Source organism: Agelaius phoeniceus, chromosome 29, assembly GCF_051311805.1.
Source record: "Agelaius phoeniceus isolate bAgePho1 chromosome 29, bAgePho1.hap1, whole genome shotgun sequence".
Classification (NCBI taxonomy): domain Eukaryota; kingdom Metazoa; phylum Chordata; class Aves; order Passeriformes; family Icteridae; genus Agelaius; species Agelaius phoeniceus.
This window is the reverse complement of record NC_135293.1, coordinates 4,960,366-4,986,757: the sequence shown is the minus strand read 5'-3', so window position 1 is coordinate 4,986,757 and position 26,392 is coordinate 4,960,366. Positions and strand designations below refer to the sequence as shown.

Below are 26,392 nucleotides of genomic sequence, written 5' to 3'. Positions count from 1 at the left end.
ATCATCTGGTGCCACCTCCCCACTCAAGCAGGGTCATCCTGAGTCCTTCATAAATCCTCAACAATGAGCATCTCTTCCACCCCTAATTCCCAGCTCCCAGGGGCACACTCAGCCCATCCTGGGGGGCACTGACCTGGAGGGGACACCCCTGCCTCAGGGTGCTACCATAAAGCAGGGAAACATAACCACAGACATGAAACAGCTGGCACAGCTGGCACTGATGGAACCCTCTGGGTACCACCTCCCTGGAGCACAGCCTGGAGAACACTTGAGGAGCTGGCAGGCAGCTGCAGGCACTCACCCACGAGTCCAGCTCCCAGGAATGGGGACGAGGAGATGCTGTTGTGGGACGGCAGGTCCCGGTGCTCGCCGTAGTGGGGGCCTTCACCATAGCTCTGCTGGGACAACAGGGGACAGTCACACACAGCAGGGGGATGAAACATGAGGCTGACAGGGCCCAGCCACCCATAGGAAGGGGCAAAGCCAAAGGCTCCTTGTGAAAAGGCTTGGAAAGGATTTTATCCTCGTGCCAAGGGAGAGCTGGGCAGTGCAGAGGCTGTAGGGAGGGAACATGGCAAGAGGGGACATGGAACCACACTTTGCCCCATGCTGGCAGCTCTTTGGCACCCACCAGGTAAGAGCCAGGCAGACCCTCCCTGAACCAGGGGGGTGAAGAGGAAAGGAAAAGGCTGGATAAATAAAAATGTATATTTTTAGATATATTTATATAAATGCATAAATTCTAAATACACAAATGAGAGTTGACAGCACAGCCCCAGCTCTGCTGCTGATGGGAGGGGAGGGAAAGGTGCCATTGCAAAAATGAATCACACAAACCCATTAAAACAAAAATTACACCATTTCCATGAAGTTTGTGGCATTTCTCTCTTCCCATACTCAGACCCCAGTCATGAGTGTTGCAGCCTCAACTCCTTCCCTGCAAAACCCTTCCCAAGGTCTCCATCCCCACCAAGGGTGCCATGGCCAGACAATGTGGTGGATTGCAGGGGTTCCCTCCTCAGGTTCCCAAAGTCTTGTGGGGTGGATGCTCAGGAAGCTTTGCCATCAGATGAGATCCCTCAACCCACTCAGATCCCTTGACCCACCCATCTGTGTCTCCTCTGGGGACCTGTCCCATCCCCTGGGTCCCCTCTCCCCGCACCAGCACTGGGTGCAGGGGGGGAGATGCCTGAGCAGCCACAGGAGCCCATCCTAGTGCAGCTCTGGGAGAGGTTTTTGGAGGAGGAACCTCAAGGGGACCTCAAGGCAGCAAAGCCTGGGGAGATGAGGATGGGGAAAACCCTAGAGAGTTCACAGAACCCATGTCCAAAGTGGGGCAAGAAAAGCTGTTCCAGGGTTAGACCTGGCTCTGAAAGGCCTGGGAAAGACCCCATTTGTTTTGGTTGGAGTTTGGTGTTTGTGCTTTGTCCTTACCCTTCCTTGGTCAAACGTGGAGCTGTTTTGATCTGCCGTTCCCCAGGAACCTGATCCCGGCCTTTCATCCAAGCCTACGGAAAAACAGGAAGAACAAAGGTTACACTTTGCTTTATCAGCAAAGCCTCAAAGGTGTTCTCGTAAAATTAACTCTTCCTTCTACAAACAAAACAATATTTTCATTAATAAACCACTTCCACTTGGCGTGACCGAGCCTCCCCTCTGCCTCCTCACCTTCCCACTCCCACTGGGAGTTATTCCACAAACTTCAAAGCACATCCCACCACAGCCTGGAAATGGTTCAAAACATGGGACAGTGGGAAGAGGAGAAACAAGAATTTTAACTCCTTTATTGCAGAGAGCACCCACGAACCTCCTTCCCCCGGAGAACGGCAGTGAAAGGGACTGAACTATAAATCAAAACCACATTGCATCCATCTGGATGCTCCAGCAGGACTTGAATTTTGCCCACGGTGGTGCAAGATCATGGGCCAAACTCTATTCAATCTGAGCAGAGTGAAAGAGTGCCCAGAGGTGAAATCCTCAGGTGGGAATTGCTGGGGGTCCAACATGACAGAGTCACCTGTCTGGGGGTGCTCTTTCAGCCCCCCAAGGTCCCCCTGAGGAAGTGGGGCCATCAGAGCACAGCCCCAGCCTTCTCAGCTTTAGCCATCCCCAGAGTATCCTCAGCACAAAGGGACCCCAAGCAGCAGAGGAGCAGGCAGAAGGTTTTGCAATGTTCCTGCACGGGCTGCGGTGGGAGCTCAGCTCCTTTCATCCCCTGCCAAGCCCAGGCAGGCGGCACCTCCTGGGCTGCACCCGGGGCAGGCAGAGAACTTGGGATGGGCTGGGCTGGGCTGGGAGGGGCCTCAAAGCTCATCCCATGCCAGCCCTGCCATGGCAGGGACACCTTCCACCACCCAGCCTGGCCTTGGGCACTGCCAGGGATGCAGGGGCAGCCCCAGCTGCTCTGGGCACCCTGTGCCAGGGCCTGCCCACCCTGCCAGGGAACAATTCCTGATTGCCAAGATCCCATCCAGCCCTGCCCTCTGGCACTGGGAGCCATTGCCTGGCTCCTGTCCCTGCAGGCCTTGTCCCCAGTCCCTCTGCAGCTCTCCTGGAGCCCCTTTAGGGAGCTGGGAATGTCCACCATGACACAAAATCCTTGGGATGTTGCATCAGCACAGCTCCCACAGTTCCAGCTGATACCACAACCACACGGAAGGAACCTTCTGGAAAACAGCCTCGACCTGACTCAGCTGCAGGCTCTCTGACTGTGCTGCTCCACCTCCTGCTCCAGTGGGTGACATGGGGTTGGGGAGCAGCAGTTGGTGTTCTAAGGGGGCACATCCAGGGATTTGAGAGGGGCTGGGCAGGGTGGGGGCATCCATCATCTTTTGAGGTGCTGCACAAACTCTGCTGGGTTGGACAGAAAAAATCCCAGATCTGCAGAAGGCTGAGAGTGAGGGTGGCACCAGCCATGGACACTCCCAAGCCATGGACACCCCCTGTCCCCAGCAGGGGCACACTGGGGTGACACCAGCCCCTCCCAGCAGCAGCACCAGGGCCCTGTGGCTCTCTGGGGACCTGTCCTGTGATGGTTCTTCCAACGGGGGTGGCACCTGCAGGTGCCCCAGGATGCCCTTTTGGGAGCAGGAGCTGAGTGGCAGCAAGGACAGGGGGGCAGGGGGTCAGGGCTCACTCCCATTTCGCTTGGCAAAGCTGATTATTATGGCAAACATGCCTCAGATTTGTCTCCTCCGCTCCCCTCACTGTTCATTTAACCAGAAACTTCTTTCAAATTACATCCTTCTATTTCTGTGCCTTTGTGTTAATCATTTCCCCAGAGAATTGGTGTTTAATTGCTGTCTAATTTGCATAATTATGCATATTAATCTCCACACCTAATGAATATTCATAATTCTCATTTAGATTTTGTTTTCTAATCAAAAATTTCCAATGTGATTACTGTGCAGAGCAGGGATAAGCCTCTAATAATACCTTGGATACTAGGGAGAATTACTGCCAATTCTCCCACCTCCTACTTCCTAGAATAAACTTTTGCTTTGCTAATGTGTTTTTCCAAAGCAATTCATCTGCAATCCCTGCAAACCCTGGCGAGGCAGGAGGCAGAAATGCTCCTTTGAGTCATTTTGCTGTCACGGGTGATTTTAAAGCTCCCCAAGGGTCGGGGAGAAGACATGAGCAGTATCAGCAGCCTTGGACATGGTTGGAAAAATGGTCCCTTCAGGCTGGAAGGACAAGGACTGCAGCACCACAGTGCCCATGAGGAACCCCAGGAGCCTCAGAGGCACAGGGGAAGCCAAGGTGTGGGGGTCCAGACCCTCACAGCCACCCCTGCCCCATGCAGGATGGGCTTTGGGGATCCTGGGTCACCCTGGATCACCCAGACCCCTCAGAGAGCCCTTGGTCCTGCCACCACCCCACAGACAACAGAGCAGCATTCCCAGGCTGGAATATGCCTGGAGAGGATGCTCAGGGGGCTCTGGAGGGAGATAGGGGGCTTGGAAGACCAGGGAAATCTTCCTCAGATTGTGGAGTCTTCCTCCCTTGAATGTCCCTTCAGATATTCTCTGAGTTATGCCAAAACAGTCTGGACACAATCCTGTGCCCTGTGAGATGGGCCCAGAGGAGCCACTGTGGTCCTTCCAACCTGCCCCATTTTGGGATTCTGTGCCAAAATTCCTGAAAAATAAAATTAAATCCTTGCCTGGTCTCCCCAAGGAGGGAAGGAGAGGAGACAGAGTGGCACAGGGGGCAAAGACTGAGGGTGAGGGTCACACGTCCCCTCCACAAGGACACAGCCCTGGCACCTGGAGCTGCTGCATCCTGTGGTGCCACCAGCATGGCACAGAGCCTGGAGAGGGGCAAAGCCCTGAGTGCTCCAACAGCAGCTGCAGAGCATGAGCCACTCATCCAGAGCAAGGACAGGGCCCCAGCCCCTCCTTGGCCCCTTTGTCACCCCAAATGGGGTCACAGCAAACCAACCCTTTCTTTCAGGAAGAAATTCTCCCTGGCAGGGTGGGCAGGCCCTGGCACAGGGTGCCCAGAGCAGCTGGGGCTGCCCCTGCATCCCTGGCAGTGCCCAAGGCCAGGCTGGACAGGGCTTGGGGCACCTTGGGACAGTGGGAGGTGTCCCTGCCATGGCAGGGGTGGCACTGGGTGGGATTTAAGGTCTCTCCCAACCAAAAACTGGTCTGGGATTCTACAACCCCCAAGGAAACCCAAAAGGTTTTTTGCACCCTCCAAGGGTAGAAAAGCCTCCAGTTCCTGTGGCTGCCAAGGTGAAGTGTGATTCCACTCTCCCACAAAGCAGCAAGAGCATCCCAAGGTTCTGGAAGCACCTCTGAAGGTGCCCATGCCAGCTCTGTCTGATGTCTCCTGGAAAATAAAGTCTTGCACCTTCCCCAAGCTGCAGCTACTGGCTTGAAAAGTGACAGCAAAAAATCTCCTTATTTTCAGCACCTGCAGGTGTTTTAGGAATTCAGGGATTTCTGGGATGAAGCCAGGAAAAAGCAGACTGCCCTCTTTCAACGTCTGGCATCTGTCCTACATTCCCTGCCAGCCCACTCTCCCCTCCCTTCGTATTCCTAAGGATCTACAACTTGGCAGCAAACGCCCCCAGGCAGCCCTGCAAAGCCCAGTGTCTGGCCATGGGCAGGTGTGTCTGGAGCAGCTCCCATCAGCAGGGTTTGCTCACTCACAGCACACAGCCCTGAGCACAGAGTCACCCCAAACACAGCCCCACACCCTGGCTTCTGGACATGAGGAGGGGGAGAGGAAGGGGAAGGGGGGGAAGAACACGGCTCAGCAGCCCCAAGGCTCATCCAAGGCCACCCCAGCAGCTGTAGAGGTGACCCAGGTGCCCAGGAAGGGTCAGAGGCACCCTGGGGCACGTGGGTGTTTCCTGCCTCTGGGCACTGCCCAGGAGCTGCCCCAGGTGAGATGGAGATCCCCTGAGAATCTTCTGGGCCCCAACTGCTCCATACCTGTGGACACATCAGCTGCCTTAAAACACCCCCAGGGCTGGCAAAAAAACCCCTAAATCCAAGTCACCAAAGAGATCAATCATGGCCAAAGGGCCACGGAGATGCTGCAAGGGCTGGAGCCCCTCTGCTCTGGAGCCAGCCTGGCACAGCTGGGGGAGCTCACCTGGACAAGAGAAGGCTCCAGGGACACCTGAGAGCCCCTGGCAGGGCCTGAAGGGGCTCCAGGAGAGCTGCAGAGGGACTGGGGACAAGGCCTGCAGGGACAGGAGCCAGGCAATGGCTCCCAGTGCCAGAGGGCAGGGCTGGATGGGATCTTGGCAATCAGGAATTGTTCCCTGGCAGGGTGGGCAGGCCCTGGCACAGGGTGCCCAGAGCAGCTGGGGCTGCCCCTGCATCCCTGGCAGTGCCCAAGGCCAGGCTGGACAGGGCTGGGAGCAGCCTGGGACAGTGGGAGGTGTCCCTGCCATGGCAGGGGTGGCACTGGATGAGCTTTAAGGTCTTTCCCAACCCAAACCTTCCTGGGATTTTGTGATTTTGAAAACTCCCATGGCACTGAGCTGAATTCTGTCTGCACAAGGGAGCTCCATCGTGGCAGGGCTCGCTTATGCCACCCCTCCAGTGCTCTCCCACCCTCAGGTGTGTGAGTTTTGGAGACACCCTCGTGCCCGTGCTGCTGGCAGGAGCCAAGCTGATTTTAAAATAACCCCATTTCCCAGCTACCCAAGTTAAGGCACACTTTCAATTGAGAAATGACAAAAATAGGAGCTACCTCCTCTCGCCATTAATACAGTTATTAAACTGAGTACAGATTAATTGTGCATTTTAATAACCCTGAGCATGAATATTCATAACACATTTCTTGCTCATGTTCTAATTAAAACATACTAATAGAATAAGATGTAGCTGTCAGACAGTCATTTTTTTTTCCTCACGGTTTTCCTGCCACAGCCAAGTAGAGCTGATAGACAAGAGCTGTCCTAAGCTTCAGCAGGGATAAAAATAATTTAACCACATTTAGGCTCAGAAAAAGCATCCTTAGTGCAGCAATGAACCCCAGTAAAGGCTATGGACAAGTGTCCAGTGACACAGAGCCACGAGAGCTGTTCCCACCTAGGAGGAACAGAACAACTTTGGACACACAAGTGCAACAAGAAAATACAGGAGAGTGACAGGAAAGGGGACCTGTTTGACCTAAAGGAGGACAGATTTACCTGAGATACTGGGAGGGAATTCTCCCCTGGCAGGGTGGGCAGGCCCTGGCACAGGTGCCCAGAGCAGCTGGGGCTGCCCCTGCATCCCTGGCAGTGCCCAAGGCCAGGCTGGACAGGGTTGGGAGCAGCTTGGGACAGTGGAAGGTGTCCCTGCCATGGAAGGGGTGGCACTGGGTGGGCTTTAGGGTCCTTTCCACCTCAAACTATTCCAGGATTCTATGTAAAAGCATTAAAAGGAGTCAGGGTTTTGTGATTCATCCCACATCCTTCCAGCTCAGTTCCCAGCCTGTGCTTTCCAGCTGCCCTGGTTTCCAGAGCCCCCAAACCCACCTGGGCACAGGTGCTGGTCCTTAGCCCTGAGCTCTGAACCCCAGACTGAGCACAGCACTTGGAGGTGGTGTGGGAGGCAATGTGGGTCTGGAGGCAGCTCTGACCACCTGGACACAGCCAAGGACCCCTCAGCCTTTGTGTGAATGGCACAGGGTCAGCAGTTGGACTCAGTGGTCCCTGTGTGCCCCTCCCAGCTCAGGATATTGCAGGAGTCTGTGAAAGGTCTTTTAGAACAAGCTCAGTCCCTAACGATTGCCTTGCTCAAAGCACAGCCCGTGGGGTGTGCAGCCATCCCTCTGCATCCAGAGGACATGCAGGGATGGAGAATGGGATATTGTGCTCCTGAACCCTCTCAGATACCATTTGTAAAGCAAATACAGAGTTTTTGCTCTTAAATGCTGTACCAAGGGATACCCTGAGGAGAACATGCAGTGCTGGAAAGCTGCAGTGCTGCAGGCTCAAATCATGGAATGGTTGGGTGGGAAGGGACCTCAAACCCATCCAGTGCCACCCCTGCCATGGCAGGGACACCTCCCACTGTCCCAAGCCCCATCCAACCTGTCCTTGAACACTTCCAGGGATGCAGGGGCAGCCCCAGCTGCTCTGGGCACCCTGTGCCAGGGCCTGCCCACCCTGCCAGGGAGGAATTTCTGGGATTTCTGTGACTCAGAATGTCTCAAAGGCACCTTGTTTTCACGTGTCAGGAGGAGGAGGCAGCGAGGGACCCTCCCAGCAGCCCCAGGGCTGACACTGGGGACACTGCTGGGGTCTCTGTGCTGCTGGAGCTGTGACTGAGCCAGGCTCAGCCTCTCCCTCCCCCTGGCCTCCACAATCTGCCCTCCCTAATCTGATTCCAGCAAAACCAATGGACCAGGCTTGCCTATTTTTTTTTTGTTTGTTTGTTTTGTTTTAAAATTCTATGTAAAATATTTAGGCCAAATCCCTCCTGTGGCAAGAGGAGGTTTGGAAGCAGCTGTGGCTGCCATGAAGGTGCATCTTCCATTCTCAGAGAGACCACACAGTGCCCACGGTGGGGATTTGAGGGCCAGGAGGGAAATTCCAGCTCTGCAGCCACAGCAGTGCCCAAGGATTGGAGCAGGACAAGGATGTGGTGGCAGCTGGGAGGAAAAACCCCAGAGCCAGCAGCTTTTACAGCTCATGGAATACTTAGATCCATGGGTTGGAAGGAGCCTTAAAGACCACCTAGTTCCAAACAGCCTGGCACAGTTATTTCAGGCAGAGAAGCCCTGCTCCCCACCTGCCTCCCTCAGGGGTGGGACAGCACAAGCCACCACAGGCAGGGCCACCGGTGCCACTGTAATTTGATTTGAAGCAGAGGTGACAGAAGGCTGCTTGATAAACACTTCCAAATTAAGCAGCTTTGTGTGCTAATCGCTCTGGCAATCAGCCCCACAGCAAAATCTCTGCTAAAAGGGATTGGAAATCAATAAAATTAGTTGACTAGTAATTAGCTTTAGTCCAAGGAAAACCAGCAAAGTTGTTTTTCCTGAGGAGAGTTTGCTCCACTCAGTGAGGATCAGCCCACCCTGGCACCCCCAGGAAAGGCTCAGAGGTGCTGGCACAGGCCCTGGGGGGAGAAGGGGGTGCTGGAAGCAGCTCCCAGAATTCCTGTTTATTTACCAGCCCCATCCACCCCCAAATAGGAAAAAACAGCTGCGAGTGGAAGGCAGCCGGGAGCTGTTTACAGGACGTCGATTGTAGAGGGGACCATACAATTTGTTCACTTCCTTTTCCCGGTGCACGACAAAACAATTAAAATAAAAATAAGGGGGGGGCTGGATAAAAAAACCCACCCTGAACACCTGGAGGGCAGCACGAGGTCCCTGGCAATGCCACCCTGGAGGGCTCTGCTCATGGGGCAGGGCAGGGGATGTTTTATCCCCTTCACTGCTATGAAATGTGAGGTTGGACCAGAGCTGACTGTAGGGACAGTGAGGCTCAGCTGCCCTGGCAGTGCCCAAGGCCAGGCTGGACAGGGCTTGGAGCAGCCTGGGACAGTGGGAGGTGTCCCTGCCATGGCAGGGGTGGAATGTGCTGCCACTCCTGACCTGCCCAGGGGCACCAAATGGCTCGGGTGGCATTTCCCCCATTTCCCCTGGGACAGGGACAGGAGCCCAGCAAGGGCTGGAGCTGGGCCAGGCCTTGGCATGGAGCTCAGGGCAAGGTTCTTCCCCCCGAGGCTGCTGGGCACTGCCCAGGCTCCCCAGGGAATGGTGCCAAGGCTGCCACAGCTCCAGGAGCTCCCAGGGCTGCTCAGGGTGGGCAGGGCTGGGACTGCACTGATGGTCCCTGAGGGTCCTTTCCACTCAGGATATTCCAGGATCCCATAAACAGATGCTCTGGCCCAGGAGAGCCCAGTGACATCACCCCCAGAGCCAGCACCCCAGGGGGACACAGCACCCCCATCAAACTCACAGATCCCTGCACCATTTCTGGGGCAGCTTCTGCCCCTTTATCTTTGTGATGATGAATGAACCCAGAACCCAAAGCCACCACAGCCCCATCCATCCCACACACAGCCCTGATCCAGGGAAGCACCTGCTGCTGCCACCCCCTCCCCAAATGTGCACTCAGGGATAATTTTTGACTTCAAAAAGCTGATGCCACCACTTTGGTGATTGTTAATTCCTCTGCTCAGCATCTCCTGCGCTGTATTCCAGTTCAGCAGTTTCTGCACACACAGATGGAGTTTAGGAAATGTTTGGGGCTGGGGAAAAATAGGAGAGAACCAGGGAAGGAGTGGGGGAAAATGATCCATTCCCCAATGGCTTTCCATGAGGGGTAACCATAGGGAGAAACTGAACCTAGACCAAAACCAAACAAAGCCAGAAAGAGGGAAAAAGAGTCAAAGAAGCTCTTTAGCAACTTCTGGTCATTTGGAAGATGCTCTGGCATCACTGAACCTGCTCTCAAAGGGCAGGGCAGGCTCCATGGCAAACCCTGGGCTGGTTTTGGGGATGCTCGTGTGGCATCCCAGAAACAGAATCCTGGAATGTCCTGAGCCAGAAGGGATCCACAAGGATCACTGAGTCCAACTCCTGTCCCTGCTCAGGACACCACAACAATCCCACCATGTGCAAAACCAGTAATAATTATATGCAATAATAAATGTACAAACCAGTGCCCAGCACAGGAGTGAGGAAGTTCTGGAAAAATGAACAGAACCCAACCAGCAAATCTGGCCATCCCTCAAACTAGACACAAATCATATTTGCAGATGTATAGGAAGGTCCCCACTGCATTTTTTACAGAGTGGTTTTATGGTAATCAAAATAAAAGCTTGCCTTTATTTTAAGTCATCATTAAGGAAATTAATGACTTGGGCCAGCCCAAGTCTCATCAAGGCCTTGCAAAACAACTGCACAGGGTGCCCATGGTGGCACTGGGTGACAGCCACCAACCCCTGTGTCCAGAATATGGCCAAGGACCTGACTTAGGGTGCCAAGGTTCACACCAGCAGTGAATTGTTGGGCTGTGCTCCTCCTGCAGAATGGGTCAGACTGGAGAGGATTTATTACACTCAAAAAAAGGGGATGGATGGATGGATGGATGGATGGATGGATGGATGGATGGATGGATGGATGGATGGATGGATGGATGGATGGATGGATGGATGGGAGCAGCCCTGGGGGAAGGACTTGGGGTGTTGGTGGGTGAGAGGCTCAGGCTGCCCCGGCCATGGGCACTGAGCCAGAAACCCCCCCTGGGCTGGGCTGAGCCCCCAGCGTGGGCAGCAGGGGAGGGGGGGATTCTGCCCCTCTGCCCCTGTGCTCAGGTGAGACCCCACCTGCAGAGCTGCCCCAGCCCTGGGCACCAGCAGCAGGAGGACGTGGAGCTGCTGGAGCCAGGCCAGAGGAGGCACGGAGATGCTGCAAGGGCTGGAGCCCCTCTGCTCTGGAGCCAGCCTGGCACAGCTGGGGCTGCTCACCTGGACAAGAGAAGGCTCCAGGGACACCTGAGAGCCCCTGGCAGGGCCTGAAGGGGCTCCAGGAGAGCTGCAGAGGGACTGGGGACAAGGCCTGCAGGGACAGGAGCCAGGCAATGGCTCCCAGTGCCAGAGGGCAGGGCTGGATGGGATCTTGGCAATCAGGAATTGTTCCCTGGCAGGGTGGGCAGGCCCTGGCCCAGGGTGCCCAGAGCAGCTGGGGCTGCCCCTGCATCCCTGGCAGTGCCCAAGGCCAGGCTGGACAGGGCTGGGAGCAGCCTGGGACAGTGGGAGGTGTCCCTCCATGGCAGGGGTGGGATGAGATGGGATTTAAGGTCCCTTCCAGCACAAGCCATTCTGGGATTTTGTGATAAAAATTCAGTAAAAGAAGTGAAGGCAGAGAGGCTTTTGGGCCTCCCAAATGCAGGGAAGATCCTGCTCCCTCCAGCAGGAAAGCCCCAAGTGCAGCAGCCAGTCCCTCTCCCAGCCCCTGGGAGAGCCAGCAAGATGCCACACGGAGAAAGAAAACAAACCTGTGACGACAACCAGAGGGAAGAAAATAAACTTTAAAGCTCAAAACACTTCCCCCAGCTGTAAAAACAAAGGCCAGCAGTGACCAAACACGAGCACAAAGGAGAGGCAGGAGAAGGGGATGGAGGATAACACAGTCAGGGCTTTCTAAAGGTCACCAGCCTGCAGGACGAACCCACCGTGTCCCTTGTCCCCAGCCTCTTCAGGACAAACCTATCCCTGTCCCTCAGGCCCAGCCTCCATCCAAGCCTGACAGCCCTGCAAGAAGCAGGATGTCAACGAGGGTCCAAGGGACAATAGTGCAGGGAAACAGACCAAGAATAACACTGGGCTGAGTCAGACCCACAACAGGTGTCAGAGGAGTCGCTGTTCCTCACTGTCCTGGGATCAGTTCTGCTCTGGAGGGGCAGCTCTGCTCCCCCTGTGCAACGGACACAGAGACCCAGGGGGAGGTGACAGTGGGGACCCACAGCCAGCCTGGCCAGCCCTGCACTGTGACAGGGTGGGTGACAGGGACCATGGAGGCTGGGAGGACACAAGGGAATGTCCCAAAGCTCTGGAAGTAGCTTGGGATAAACCCAACCCTGCAGAACAACAAGGAGGTGGCCAGACCCAAACCTGTGGTACCCCCTTTACAGGAAGGTGTACACAGCACCATGTTTGTCATTACAGAATCATGAGGAGAGGTTTGGGATGGAAGGGATGCTGAAGCCCATCCAGTGCCACCCCTGCCATGGCAGGGACACCTCCCACTGTCCCAGGCTGCTCCCAGCCCTGTCCAGCCTGGCCTTGGGCACTGCCAGGGATGCAGGGGCAGCCCCAGCTGCTCTGGGCACCCTGGGCCAGGGCCTGCCCACCCTGCCAGGGAACAATTCCTGATTGCCAAGATCCCATCCAGCCCTGCCCTCTGGCACTGGGAGCCATTGCCTGGCTCCTGTCCCTGCAGGCCTTGTCCCCAGTCCCTCTGCAGCTCTCCTGGAGCCCCTTCAGGCCCTGCCAGGGGCTCTCAGGTGTCCCTGGAGCCTTCTCTTGTCCAGGTGAGCTCCCCCAGCTGTGCCAGGCTGGCTCCAGAGCAGAGGGGCTCCAGCCCTTGCAGCATCTCCGTGCCTCCTCTGGCCTGGCTCCAGCAGCTCCACGTCCTCCTGCTGCTGGTGCCCAGGGCTGGGGCAGCTCTGCAGGTGGGGTCTCACCTGAGCACAGGGGCAGAGGGGCAGAATCCCCCCCTCCCCTGCTGCCCACGCTGGGGGCTCAGCCCAGCCCAGGGGGGGTTTCTGGCTCAGTGCCCATGGCCGGGGCAGCCTGAGCCTCTCACCCACCAACACCCCAGGTCCTTCCCCCAGGGCTGCTCCTGATCCATTCTCCCATAAACACACAGACAGCCCCATGGAGAACCTTCCCTATTTCTGCCTCACACACACTCAACAAGATAAACCCATTTGCTACCACAGAACAATTGAAATTCAGGAGATATGGGGCAATTCCCAAAGCCAGGGGTTATATTCCATTAAACAGAAAGCTTCAGGGAAAAGACTGAGTCTAAATCCAAATCCTAGTTTTTCCAGGTCATTTATTGTGCCACAGAGCTGCACACTCATGGCAGGGCAGACACTGCTCACTCACACATGGATTGGTGTCCAAAGAGACAAAACTCATTCTGCTGAGTGAGCAAGGGAACTCAGCAGCCTGGAGGCAGCGAGGACTGAAACACACCAGGTCCCCTGGGACACTCTCAGTGACCTCTCGTGTTCCTCCAGCCATGGGGTGTTTTGCACACCCCCACAGATGCACAGAGGAGCTGCAACACCCCCACTTACTCCACTTAGCAGCAGCCACCTCTACTTCCGCTGTGATTTGCATCTTTCCAAGTATTGTTTAATTTGCAATGTAAAATCAAATTACAGCCGCAGAGATGCAACCGGAACACTGGGGAACAAAAATCTTCTCCCACTTGATTTCCATTACTCACCAAGAAGACGAATGGGGACAGAAGCTTGTTTACTTACAAGTGACCAGAAAAACGCCCAGAAGTTTGCCAGAGAGGCATCTGAGATCAAACAGGCAGGCAGTGCCAGCCGTGTGTATGTGAGCCCTCCCAGCCCTGCACTGCTGCAGCCCTACAGGTAGGGAGGCCAGAGGCTGTTAAAAATTAGACAAATTAAGGATGGCTTCCAAATAATGTGGAAATGATGTGGGGAAGTGGCCAAACACACGTACACCCCACCAGGGTGGCCTTGGCAGTTTGTTTGTGAGCCTCCTCTCAGCGGGGAGAGGGATGGTGGGGAATGACTTGTGCACTAATGCACCAGTCCCTGTGAGCTTCCTCGGGGAAAACAGCCCCCAAAGGGTGAGGGAGACAGCCCGGGGTGATTGCTCCAACCAGGGGCTGTGATCCTGTGGTCCTGGGGGCTGCTGGGCTCCTGTGGATGCCCCTGGGGCTCAGGATGCGGGCGCAGCCCGAGAGCCAGCGCTGGCCCAGACGATGATTCAGCCCACAGGAAGGATCATCTCAGAAGAATTGCTGGACACAATGAGGAAAACTTTCCCAAACAAAGCGTTCTCAGCACCACCTGCCTCCCTCCCTCAGCCCCGGCTCCTGCTCGCGAGTAACCTCGGGGCTCTGGTCACCACAACAAAAGTCGGTGTTTTTGTTTTCCCCTTTCCCAAGGTGAGCATTCCTGGGGCACAGTGGGCTCAGGATCCCATCCTGGCCCCCGAGAGCAACACAGAGGCTGCCAACAAAGCCCCTGGCCATGTCCAGTTACAGCCAGCAACCTCAGGGCTCCAAGCTTCAGGAGCTGGATAACCCAAAATATACGAGCCAGGCTTCCCAAGGAATCCCTAAAGCAAATCCATGGGTCAGAGCACACCAGGTGCAGAGTTTTGGGGATAACTGCTTGTACAGCCAAGGAGTTCTCCCTCCCAGACAACAACTCTTACAGAATCTGGTCCATGTGACACCACACAGTGAGGTATTTACCTGAAGAACAATTTAAAGACAGATGTGACCTATTTAGAGCTCTGCCAAATATTTCTGTAATTGAATAGACCATTGATTATTTAAATTGCATTAAAAAGGGCTGAATTCAATCCACTTGCTCCTACAAAGCACCATTTCCATGAACAACTCTTTTTCCCCCCTCTTTAAACATAAACACTTCAAGATGTTCACTTGTCCCTTGCCCTGAAAGGATCCACATCTTTGTATAACCATACCCCATGCCCTGAATTCCCCTTGTAGCCCTAAAGCCAAAAGGACAAGTTACAGGAAGAGTTTACCTGAAGACAAATCCCAATCCATCAGCTTTAAGGCCACCAAGGCTGTGGTGTGTATGGGGCAGGGCCATCACCCCATGCCCTTGGCAGGAGTCACTGGTGCCTGGCACTGTGGGCTCAGGCTGCCAATCAGCCCTCCAGGCCCTGTCTGCCACACACTGCTCAGGGGACACCAAAAAGCTGCTCCAGCCCCTCGTGCCCTCAGCCCCTTTCCCTAAATCCAGCTCCAACACACATCTCCAAGCAGTGCCTAAACACTGGTGGAGGGATTGAGGCACTGAGGTGGTGGGGAGGAAGGTTTTATAAATGACAATGTGTCACCTGGATGTAGAGAAGAGCTTGGGGCAGCCCCAGGGGGAGGACAGGAGCCAAGGGCTGGATCCAGCCTGTGTGTGATGGATCCTGGTGGCACCAACTCTGGCTGGCACGTGCCACCTCAGCAGGTGCTGCCAGGCTCCTCCTGCCCCACAAGGGGCAGGGAGTGCAGGGCTGGAGGAGCAAAGGGAGCCCACCCTCAGCATCCCTGCAGGCTGGGCACCCACTGCCCTGGGATAACGGTGGCACGGGTGAGGTGCCAGTAGATGGCACTCAATGAGTAGCACGGATCCTCCTCTTTCCCAGGACTAACCAGCACCTTCCTCCTGCCTGCACATTTCAAACCATTGCCTGGGTGCAGCTTTGGCATCACTCAACAGCAGCTGGCAGGAGCTGGTGCTCCTTGGTCTTATCCCCAAAATGCCCCAAAAAATCCCCACTGCCCAGCCCCCTGGAAGCCCCAGAGATGTCAGGAAAGCAGATTTTATGATTTTTCTTGACATCTCTCACATTACCCTGGGCACAGGCTGGCCATTGTGGATAGGTGACTCTGAGGCAGTTTCCCCTCCCTGCTCCACAGGCAAACCCACAGCAGCACCAGCCTGGCCTCAGAGCCCATCCCAGCCCCTGCAGGGCTCTCTGCTGCTCAGAACAAGCTGGAGACAAAAAGACACCCATTAGATTATCTTGTCTGTGTCTCCTCTACATGAGCCTTCGATTTCTGTGCTTTTGTCAAGCCAAGCACTAACACTCCTTATCAGGAATCCTAATACAACTGTCTAGGAAAATTGACCATTAACAAGCTCCTCTGATATTTTGCTCAAAGATTGCTTTCTTTTAACTATCTATGTTTTCCTACATGAACAAAAAGAGCTGCAGCAGTTAAAAACCTGGAGCTGCAGTTTGCTGGGATGGTGAGAGCTGAGCTCACCACTGTGGATGAGAAGCTGCTGTCTTGAAGGCAAGTGGCTGCATTTTGCAAATGCAAGTTTGAAACAAACAAAAAAAATTAAAATTATATGTATAAAAGTGAGAATGGGGGGAAAAAAAGCACACCATTCTCAGACTAGTGCTGCAAGGAAAACAAAGACCAAAGTCATCCCCAAATCCCTGGACTGCCTCCAGCATGTGTGTGAGCTCTGCTGGCAGCTCCCACCTCTGCTCTGGGGACACCCAGGGCCATGCTGGCCCCTGACAAAGCTCCCTCCAGGTGCTCACTGCACCAGGCTCCTGGGTGGCTCAGGGCATGGCAGCACTGGCTGCTGTGGGAGGAAAGGGCCCTTCCCACCCTGCATTTCTCTTGAGTGAGTTCTGGGCTTGCTGGACTTTCCAGGGGCTGCTGAACACGTAAGGCAGCAGGAAACCCAAAGAAAATCAGTTCCCCATTTGGAGCACAACGTGCCCCAGAAGCCCCCAAGATGGGGCAGGCCAGGATGGACAGGAAGAGGAAGATCTCAGCTGGCAGCTGGTTTGCAAAACCACAGCCCCACACCTTCTCCTCACAGAGCCCCAGCACTGGTGCCACCATGGCACAGGGAATGAACTGCCCTGGCTGCTCCCACCAGAGCCCTCATCTCCCAACAGAATCAAGGGGAAACAAGCTGTTATCAATCTCTCTGGTGCCCAGGATCCACCACACTCTGGGCTGGTTCATGCAGCTCCTGCCCACACTGCTGTGGTCAGGGCGAGGAGCACACACCACCCTCTGCCCACCTCGGGCAAAGAGCTTGAACTCTCTCAGAGAGTCCCACAATTGGTTGGGTCGGAAGGGACCTTAAAGCTCATCTTGTTCCACCTCCTGCCATGGGTAGGGACACCTTCCCCTATCCCAGGGTGCTCATGGGAACCTGCTCCTGGGCTTGCACAGCTCTGTCCACCCTGCAATTCCCCCTGATCTTGCAGCATCCCAGAGCCTCAGCTGCTCCCTGGCATCCCAGAGAGAGCCCAGGCTGCACCCAGGATGCTGCATCACCTACACACAAGCCCATGTTTATTTAAAACTCAGAGGTGCAGATTTCCCAAGGTGTCCCTGTACCCCACCTCAGTTCAAAGCAGGCACCACAGTGCAGAGGCGATTCAGACTAAATGGTTCCTCTTAAGTTACAACTCCACGCACAAAAAACTCCAATCAAAGCCAGACCACCTCCAGGGAGCTGTGCTTTGATTCGTATCTAAAATCACCTGAAATAAAAACCATCCCACGAGCCCCTTGTAGGGCAAGAAAACCCCACACCCAGGCCGTGTCACCACAGCAATTAACAATACAGCAATTAACAATACAGCAATTAACAATACAGCAATTAACAATACAGCAATTAACAGTGCCAGCGATGGGCTCACGGGGTGGGGGCCACGGGTGACCCTACACAGGACACCCTCAGCTGGCACCTGGACTTGGTGCTGTGTCCCCAGCCTACAGACCTGCCCTGGTCACAGCTCTAACAGGCTTAGGGGACTTGAGCACACACAGTGGGCAGGGAGCAGACACAGCTGAGCTGTTCCTGCTCCCAGAAAGGGTCGGGTGTCCTCAAGCAGCTTTAAGGCTCTCAGTTCCTGCCCAACAGCACCAAAAAGCACCCAGAACATGAGGAAGAAGATCCCTGCACAATTCCAGCCTGCCCCTCCACAGCCCGCCTGCCCCCCAATCCCTCGAGAGTCCAGCTCCCATCTGACCCACCACAAACCAGCCCTTCCCGCTCCACCCTCCCAGCCCTCAGCAAACACGCTGCCAGCCGTGTGGCAGGAGCACGTACCCCTGGGCAGGCCGTTGTGGGCTGCCATGGCCCCGAGCCGCCGGCAGGCAGGAGCGGCCCCTGCGCCCAGAGCTCCGGCCCAGCCCCGGGAGGGAGGAGCAGCCCCGGGGCCGCTGGCCCGTCCCGTCCCGTCCCGTCCCGTCCCGTCCTGTCCTGCCCACCGCCGCCTGCCTTTGTCTGGGGACTGCAGGGAGCTCGCTGCTGGCACAGGCAGGGGCAGGGAAAGGAAACGGAATGAAGTTTATGGGGTAGATCAGGTTTACCGGGGTGTTTATGAAGCGCTGCCTGGAGAGCAAAGAGCAAATGGGCAGCACCTGCTGAACAATGCAGAGCAGGATTGTTCATAGGGAGCCCTGGACAAAAATCACCCAAGTGCTTCAGTCATGCTCTGATCTACAGATGAGGGTGGGCAGGCCCTGGCCCAGGGTGCCCAGAGCAGCTGGGGCTGCCCCTGCATCCCTGGCAGTGACCAAGGCCAGGCTGGACAGGGCTTGGAGCAGCCTGGGACAGTGGGAGGTGTCCCTGCCATGGCAGGGGTGGCACTGGATGATCCCTAAGGTCTCTTCCAGCCCAAAGCACTCTGTGATCCCATAATGTTCTTGTAATCTCCTTGCCAGGAGCCCTTTAAAGGCCGGGTCAGCACCAGTGCTGCAGCTGGAGCAGTTTTTGCCCCCTCACAAAAGCCACCTCCACCCAACCCTGCTCAGCTCTGCCATGGTGATCCAGGGACTCCTTTGGCACAACCCTGAGCACGGGTTATTGTTTGGATTTCCTTTATCTGCAGATCTCAAAGCACTTTGTAAATGTTAAACCTCGAAGCCTCTCCAGGGAACAAAACTCTTTCTGCTATTGTACAGATGGAGAGACTTGCCCAAAAATGAGGGCAGAGCTAAGGGAGGCAGCAGAGCCCAGAGCTGAGCCAGCTCAGCTTTTTATTGGCACCAAGTACAGTGGCACAGATTATCCCTGGAAGAGCTGTGTGGACAAACACAGCTCCTGGGAGAAGCACTCACTCTCCAGGTGGGAAAGCCTGGCATGCTGGAGCACCCAAAAATTTATTTACAACTGGTGCTCCAAACCACAACGTCTCACCCATCTTTCAGTTTTCTTTTTTGGGTTTAAAAAAAAAAAAGGCAAAAAAAAAACCAACTAAAAAAACCCCAGTTCTATAGTTTCAACTTTTTAGAAAATTATTTAAAGAATACAGAACAAAAAACCACAATGATTTTAAAAATACAAAGCAAGCTGGGGGAAAAGGGCTCTTCTCTATTTCTGAGCTGACCCAGGAGGGCTGGGCAGGGCAGAGAGCTGGGGGAGATGCTCCTGCCTGGCTCTCAGGTCCATGGGGGCTGTAGGGAGCTCCCCATCTTTTCACCCAGCTTTATTTCCCCTGTATTTCAATTTAATGAACCTGAGGGCCAGCAGGAATTGGGAATTCAGTGGCACCCAGTGCTGCAGGGAAAGCCTGCAGTGAGCCAGATGGGATGGAACTGTACCAGCCTTCACCTGGGACATCACTCAGTGCCTGTAAGCTCCAGCTCAGGGAGAAACCCCAAATCACTGAGAGTCTGGGATGGGAAGGAGCCAGCACAAGGGTGCCCTGGCAGCTGGAAAACCTCACAGGAATGAAGCCAAGCAGCAGCAGGAGCAGCCCAGCACAGGCACTCTGGGATGCACAAACCTGTTCTGCTCGGGCTGTAAGGGTGTCAGGAGCAGCTCCCAGGGGAAGCAAGTGAAGTCCAGGCCTAAGGAACCTCCAGTGGTGACTAAAACAGGGACCAAAGAGAGCCCCAGAAGTTTGCTGTGAACCCATGATTCCAGACATCACTTCCCTGAGATGCCTCAATTCCCAGACCCTTCTCAGAGCATCCTCTCTCCCCCAAGCCCAGGATCTCAGGTGACAGAGACTCCTCCAGTTTCTCACCTACACGTGCTGCTCTGTGCCACAGGAAACCTGGAAGAGAAGGCCTGGAGGGACAGGACAAGGGAGAATGGCTTCCACTGCCAGAGGGCAGGGCTGGATGGGATCTTGGCAATCAGGAATTGTTCCCTGGCAGGGTGGGCAGGCCCTGGCCCAGGGTGCCCAGAGCAGCTGGGGCTGCCCCTGCATCCCTGGCAGTGCCCAAGGCCAGGCTGGACAGGGCTGGGAGCAGCCTGGGACAGTGGGAGGTGTTCCTGCCATGGCAGGGGTGGCACTGGATGAGCTTTGAGGTCCCTTTCATCCCAAACCAGTCTGGAATTCTGTGAAGAGCATGTAAAAACCCCACAGGACAGAATTCAGGACTCATTTTCCACTCCAAGCTGCTCCTATCCAAGTGGTGTTTCCAGCATGACAAAACTCCACTTGGATCAACCTCACGCTTCCCTGCAGAGCCAGGCAGTTCCTGGAAAGTCAGCACAGGGACAGCAACACCTCAGTGCCACGAGCCCTGCAAAGGGGGAGCACCAGAACTGCAGCCTGTTCCAGGGCTCCCCTGCAGCTTGGGCAGGAGCCAGAGCTGGAGGGGACACGAGGCAGCTCTTGGTGACCCATGGGGCAGAGACCTCAAACACCTCAGGCAGAAACAGCAGCTTAACATTCACCAAGCCCCAGGTTCTGAGTTCTGAACCAATGGAAACTGAGAGGACCTGAGCAGGGCTCTGCTGCCCACAAGGCAGCCCAGGCTCCTTCCCCTTCAGCTGTTTCACCCCCAGCCTCAGAGGCTGCTCCTACATCACAGCCAGGCTGCAGACAGTGAGGGAAGCACAGCTGGCACGGGCACTACTGAGCCTCCACACTTGGCCAAAAGGGAGCTGGATTCCACCAAACCCAAACCAGGAGTCTCAGGTGTGAGGATCAAGCAAGAATGTGCAAAGTGGAGCTGCTTGGGTGAGCAGAAGCTGTGGATGGCAGCCTTGGGGCACTGGGGGTGCTCCCTAAGGAAGCTCAACATGCAGGACCCCCACAAAGGTTTAGATCAGCTCAGCTGGCCAAACCCACCCTGCCCTTTCTTTCCATCCTGCACCTTCACTCCCCACTGATTTCCATGGAAGTGCTTTATTAATTAATTAAAGTGGTGATGGCTGCTGGGCTTCAAGATACCAACAGGGAATCAGGTGGGTGGGCAAAGAGAAGGGGGACAAGAACCAGGAGGGCTCCAGGGTTTGGGGCAAACACTGCCCAGATGAGATCACTGCCACACACCTGAGGACAGGGCTCAGGACCCACTCCTTCCATGGCCACCCGTGCCACATCCCCAAGGCTGGCTGTGCCAGGATGGAAATGGCTCTTGCTCTGCACATCCCTGGGCTCAGGGACACCTTTGGATTGTCCCAAGTGACCCCTCAGAGAGGCAGAGACAACAAGGCTGACCCAGAGCTGGTGCAATCCCAGATCAGACCAACCCTGCTCTGGGCATGCACCTCCCATCCCAAAGCATCCACAGAGTACAGAGGTGACAGTCCTGCCACTGATGGCACAGTCAGAGCCTCCTGCCTCAGTGTCCAGCACCTGCAGGGCCAGAGAGCCTCTCCTGCCATGGGAAGGTGCCCCAGCCCTCCTGGGGCACAGCCCCCAGCCTTTCCTGGGAGAGATTTTAGAGTTAAAGCAACACCGGTAGTGGGATTGTCAGCAGCACAAATGCACAATCAGGAGGGGAAGATGTGGGGGGAAAGCATCCAACTGGCAAATATAATACTTGGAAGGAAAAGTAGATTTTTAAAAAAATAAAAAATGAGGGGGTGGCAAAAAAAAAAATCTCAGGAAGTCATCTAGTCATTCCTGCTCTTTGCAGAAACAATAGACTCGGGATGCTGGCTAAGTTATAAATAATCCTGCTGGCTACACAACACAAATCCAAGACAGGAGCAGGGTAACTATCAGCCCCATGGAAAGTGAGTCACTACCTTCTTACAGCATTCCCAAAAAGGGAAAACACCACGGCCCCATTCCTGCTCTGCTCCACTGGCCAGGACCCCATCCTGAGGGCAGCAGCAGCAGCTTGGGGACACAAGGTGGGGACACAATGTGTGACACCCTGAGCCACAGCGAGCTCCAGCAGCAGAGCAGGACACACAGCCTGACACACACAGAATCACAGAATCCTGGAATGGCCTGAGCTGGAAGGGACCCACAGGGATCATCCAGGCATTAACCAGGAGACCCCAACACCCTGAGCAGCCCTGGGAGCTCCTGGCAGCCTTGGCACCATTCCCTGGGGAGCCTGGGCAGTGCCCAGCAGCCTCGGGGGGCAGAACCTTGCCCTGAGCTCCATGCCAAGGCCTGGCCCAGCTCCAGCCCTTGCTGGGCTCCTGTCCCTGTCCCAGAGCAGAGCTCAGCCCCTGCCCCTGTGCCTGCCCTGGGCAGGAGCTGCAGCCCCCAGGAGCCTCCCCTCAGTCTCCTGGGCTCCAGCTGAACCAGCCAAGTGCCCTCAGCTGCTCCTCAGCCCTTCCCCAGCTCCATGTCCCTCCTTTGGGCACTCTCCAACAGCTTTGGGTCCTTCTGACACTGCGGGATCCGTGGCAAGAAAGCTCAAATTGGGGCAAATAATGGGAAGCCACCAACTCCACAACATCCTTCTCTTTTTAGAAAGGAAGTTGCCACTGTGAGATGCTTTGGCTGAGCTGTTTTCCAGATCCCTGCCCTAAACCTGAGAGCAAGCACAGAAATGAGGAAAGGCAACATGTCTCAAGATGCTGGTGGAACTGAACTGCCCCAGGAGGGGTGGGTGTGCCAGGGCCTCTGCCCCAAGCAGAGGACACTGCCCCTCTGGCCTGGCAGCTCTCAGGGCAAAGGGAAGATGCATCATTCTGGGCACCCAGGTCATCTCTGTCACTTCTCTGTGTTTGTGGCTGACCAGGACATGGAGCACAAAGTGCAGCACCCTGGACCAGGGTGTCCCTGCATGGCCACAGCCCCCAGGAGCAGAACATGGAATCAAGGAATGGTTTGGGTGGAAAGAGACTTCAAAGCCCATCTCATTTCACCCCTCCCACTATCCCTGGGTGCTCCAAGCCCTGTCCAACCTGGCCTTGGAAACTCCCAGGGACGGAGAGCCCCCAACCTTTCTGAGTAACTGATAAAGGGAAAGGGCTTCCCAACTGGAGACTTGGAAGTGACATAAGTTCTCCTTTCTTAAATAAAAAAGAAAAAAAAAAAAAAAAAAAAAGCTTCCTGACTTGTTATTCCATTACCCAAATCTGGAAATGTAATCATATTAGTTCAGCTGCATTAACACAACAAAAAACCCCAACAAAAACTGTCTTAAAAATTGAATTGATCTCCAAGGAGTGAAGAGAAAGGAGAACAAAAGTCAGAAACCCAAAGCAAGCAGCTCCCCCTGTGAGCACCATGGCCAGCCCGGCACCCAAGACACTCTCTGATGACAGACTCATGGAGGATGTGAAATAATCAGGATGTGATGTGATTTTTAAGAGCTCTTTTTGCCAGGTAGGTGAGGTAAAAGGTCAGTAAGAGCCATGTGAGCACACCCAGCTCAGCAACGTAACGCTGAGCTTGTCACAGAGCTTAACTCAGCTTAAACAGACCTCAGCCAAGGGGAAAAATCCAGCCTCGAGCCAAGGGGGAAGTCCAGGCAGCTCTGAGGGACTGTGGGGATGTGCAGAGTTGGCTCAGCAATCCTCTGGCTCCCAAAGCCCTGCTCCTGTTCTTGGGTACCTGGGGAGCACTGCCCAAAGCAAGGCCCTGTGTGGGAAGGGGCTTGGAGCAGCCACTGCTCCAAGTGAAGTGAAAAACCAAAAAGCTTCAATCCCCAGCCTGGGGCTGCAGCCAGAGCCCCTGCAGGGAGCAGCAGGAGCAACATGAGGGGCTCCTGCACAAACCCACCTGAATGGGCTGGGAAAATGCACTGAATCCCACCTGGTTTGGGCTGAAAGAGACCTCAAAGCATCCAAAGTGCCACCCCTGCCATGGGCAGGGACACCTCCCACTGTCCCAGGCTGCTCCCAGCCCTGTCCAGCCTGGCCTTGGGCACTGCCAGGGATGCAGGGGCAGCCCCAGCTGCTCTGGGCACCCTGGGCCAGGGCCTGCCCACCCTGCCAGGGAACAATTCCTGATTGCCAAGATCCCATCCAGCCCTGCCCTCTGGCACTGGGAGCCATTGCCTGGCTCCTGTCCCTGCAGGCCTTGTCCCCAGTCCCTCTGCAGCTCTCCTGGAGCCCCTTCAGGCCCTGCCAGGGGCTCTCAGGTGTCCCTGGAGCCTTCTCTTGTCCAGGTGAGCTCCCCCAGCTGTGCCAGGCTGGCTCCAGAGCAGAGGGGCTCCAGCCCTTGCAGCATCTCCGTGCCTCCTCTGGCCTGGCTCCAGCAGCTCCACGTCCTCCTGCTGCTGGTGCCCAGGGCTGGGGCAGCTCTGCAGGTGGGGTCTCACCTGAGCACAGGGGCAGAGGGGCAGAATCCCCCCCTCCCCTGCTGCCCACGCTGGGGGCTCAGCCCAGGACACAGCCAGGAGTGGAGCTGCCACCAAAAATGAGTTGTTAAAAGCAAATCTAATCCCTCTCCCTCATGGGGCTGGAGCTCCAGCACCTCACAGGCCTTGCAATGACCACCCAGCCAGACAAATCCAGTTTGGGAGGAAAGGTGTGAACACTTTGAACCATGGGACAAGAAATGAAGGAACCCTGCCTTAAAATTTTTCTTCAAAAAGGACAAAAAAAAAAACCAACCAACCATATGTGATGGGGAGGCACATCCACCTTCCCACAGCTTTTTGGGCCATTCATCATTTGGATAAAATCCAGTTTCACATTGAAATTCAGCTGGACTTTCAAATGCAAATCCGAGGAGGAGAGCAACATATGGTAGAGGTTAGTGCGTATTTTTCCTAATTAGATGGCAAACTGCTGCTTTGTATAACAATGTTAACAGGGCAGGAGGAGCCTTTGCAAGGGAGACCACATCACTGCAGAATAAAATGTCCCAGAAAGCAGAAGGGGCCCAGGCCACCCCCGCTCTCAGGGAAGGTCACGCACTCAGCGCCACCAGGATGGGTTTTGTCACTTGTCAAAAGTGAGATTTGTCCCCCCAGCTTGGCAAGGATGAGACACAAAGGTAAGAGAGGGGCTTGGCGACACCAGTGACCCCAAGGCTTGTCCTGGAGGATTTTGGCTTCTTCCAGGTCAGGTTGTCCCCAGGTGCCACACACACACATCTGGGAGGGCTTTTGGAGGGGGGGAAAACGTTACCAAGTCCTCACCCCAGGGGCCAGGGATGCAGCAATGATGGGCAGAAGATGGTTCAGAAGTCCCTAAGAAGGGGAGGAACAGCTCTGCTTTGAGCAGTGCCCAGCAGCCACCACAAAACCTGCCCCAGGACAGGCAGGTGCCACCAGCAGAGGTGACCCCAGAGCTTGCTGGCCACATCCAGTGCCCACCCACTCTCCTGCAGGGTTATTCCCAGCCAGGACAAGTCAAGGCTTATAGATGACTGTCCCTTGCCCTGCTTGGTCCCAAAAAAGCCACCTCCTCATGTCCCTGCGTGCTGGAGGCTGCCCTCCCTCCCAGCCTTGGCCCCAGAGGCTCTGATATGAAGCTCATTTATTTATTTTCAGTCCCTGTCTAACCAGGCAAACTCCCCTGCTAGAAAAAGCTTATGCCACATTAACTTCACCTCCTTCTTACTCCTGACGCAATCCCCAGCTAAATTTAGAGGAAGACATTGCCTGAGGTCACTTTGGAGGTGGGGATGTGCTTCCCAGGTTTCACAGGCAGATGGACAGTGTTTTTTAGATTTTTCTCCCTGCTGGCTTTGGAGCTGGGCCTACCTGGTGAGTTAATTGAAAAATTCAGGATTAAAAAATGAGGGCAGATGTCCTGGACTGCCTCTTTCCCTTCTTTACTGGGGGAGTGAGGCACTGGAGGCAACTTCCCTCCAGAAACATTAATCAGGGCAGGGAGAAGAGCATCCAAACAGCCACTGCAGAAACTCTCAAAAGCTGAACCAAGAAATCTCCCCTCATGGCTCAGATTTTCCCTTTCTGATGTTTATTCAGATGTACTTCCACCCAGCAAGACAGGGCCAGACAGGCCAGGATCTCTGCAATCCACTGGTAAACCCCCACCCTCCATCCTCACCCAAAGCCAAGGCAAATCCCTGTTTGGATGGCAAAGGCAGCATGGCCACAGTGGCTGCTGCTGGGGACACACCTGGGGACACTGCCACCACTCTGAATCCTGCCCAGGAGTTGGCTCCTCTGGCAGAAAAACCCAAACAGTGCCACACCTGTGGGCACAATGACATCTTTGCTGTGATGAGGGGTTGGCCTGGTCCCCACTGGGGAGCATTATGAAGGTTCTGTCTGTCTGTCTGTCTGTCTGTCCCCCAGAGGGGCTCTCTGCTGTCACACAGCCCCGTTTTGGGGCCACGAGAGCTCCGTGCCTGGCTTGCCTCAGGTGATCCCCAATCCTCAGCCGTGCTCCCAGGCCCCTGTACAATTACACATTCAGCACCACAATGTATTTCAAACTGTATTTCATGCCTCATTTGGTAACAAAATTAATTAAACTCTAAGTCACCACTGAAGGAGTGCAGCACCTCTTCCCTCCGTGGGTGAATAACTCAATTTGTTTAAGCTAATGTGCTAATCAAAGCTTGCC

The 26,392-nt window shown here is 55.1% G+C and overlaps 1 protein-coding gene across 12 annotated transcripts in view; it reads right to left on the bottom strand.

Annotated features, from left to right (window-relative positions):
* The window catches only part of TCF3 (transcription factor 3), an 85,541-nt gene that overhangs the window by 40,375 nt on the left and 18,774 nt on the right, over positions 1-26,392 (bottom strand). For 9 of the 12 annotated variants that reach the window (XM_077191316.1, XM_054650259.2, XM_054650258.2 and 6 more), the window contains exons 4-5: positions 1,435-1,508; positions 302-398 (exon numbers count right to left, since the gene is read on the bottom strand). In XM_077191316.1, the coding sequence (XP_077047431.1) occupies positions 302-398; positions 1,435-1,508 (171 nt within the window). The remainder of the gene's footprint in view (positions 1-301; positions 399-1,434; positions 1,509-26,392) is intronic. The other 3 variants (XM_054650252.2, XM_054650263.2, XM_054650262.2) reach the window with 1 other exon arrangement.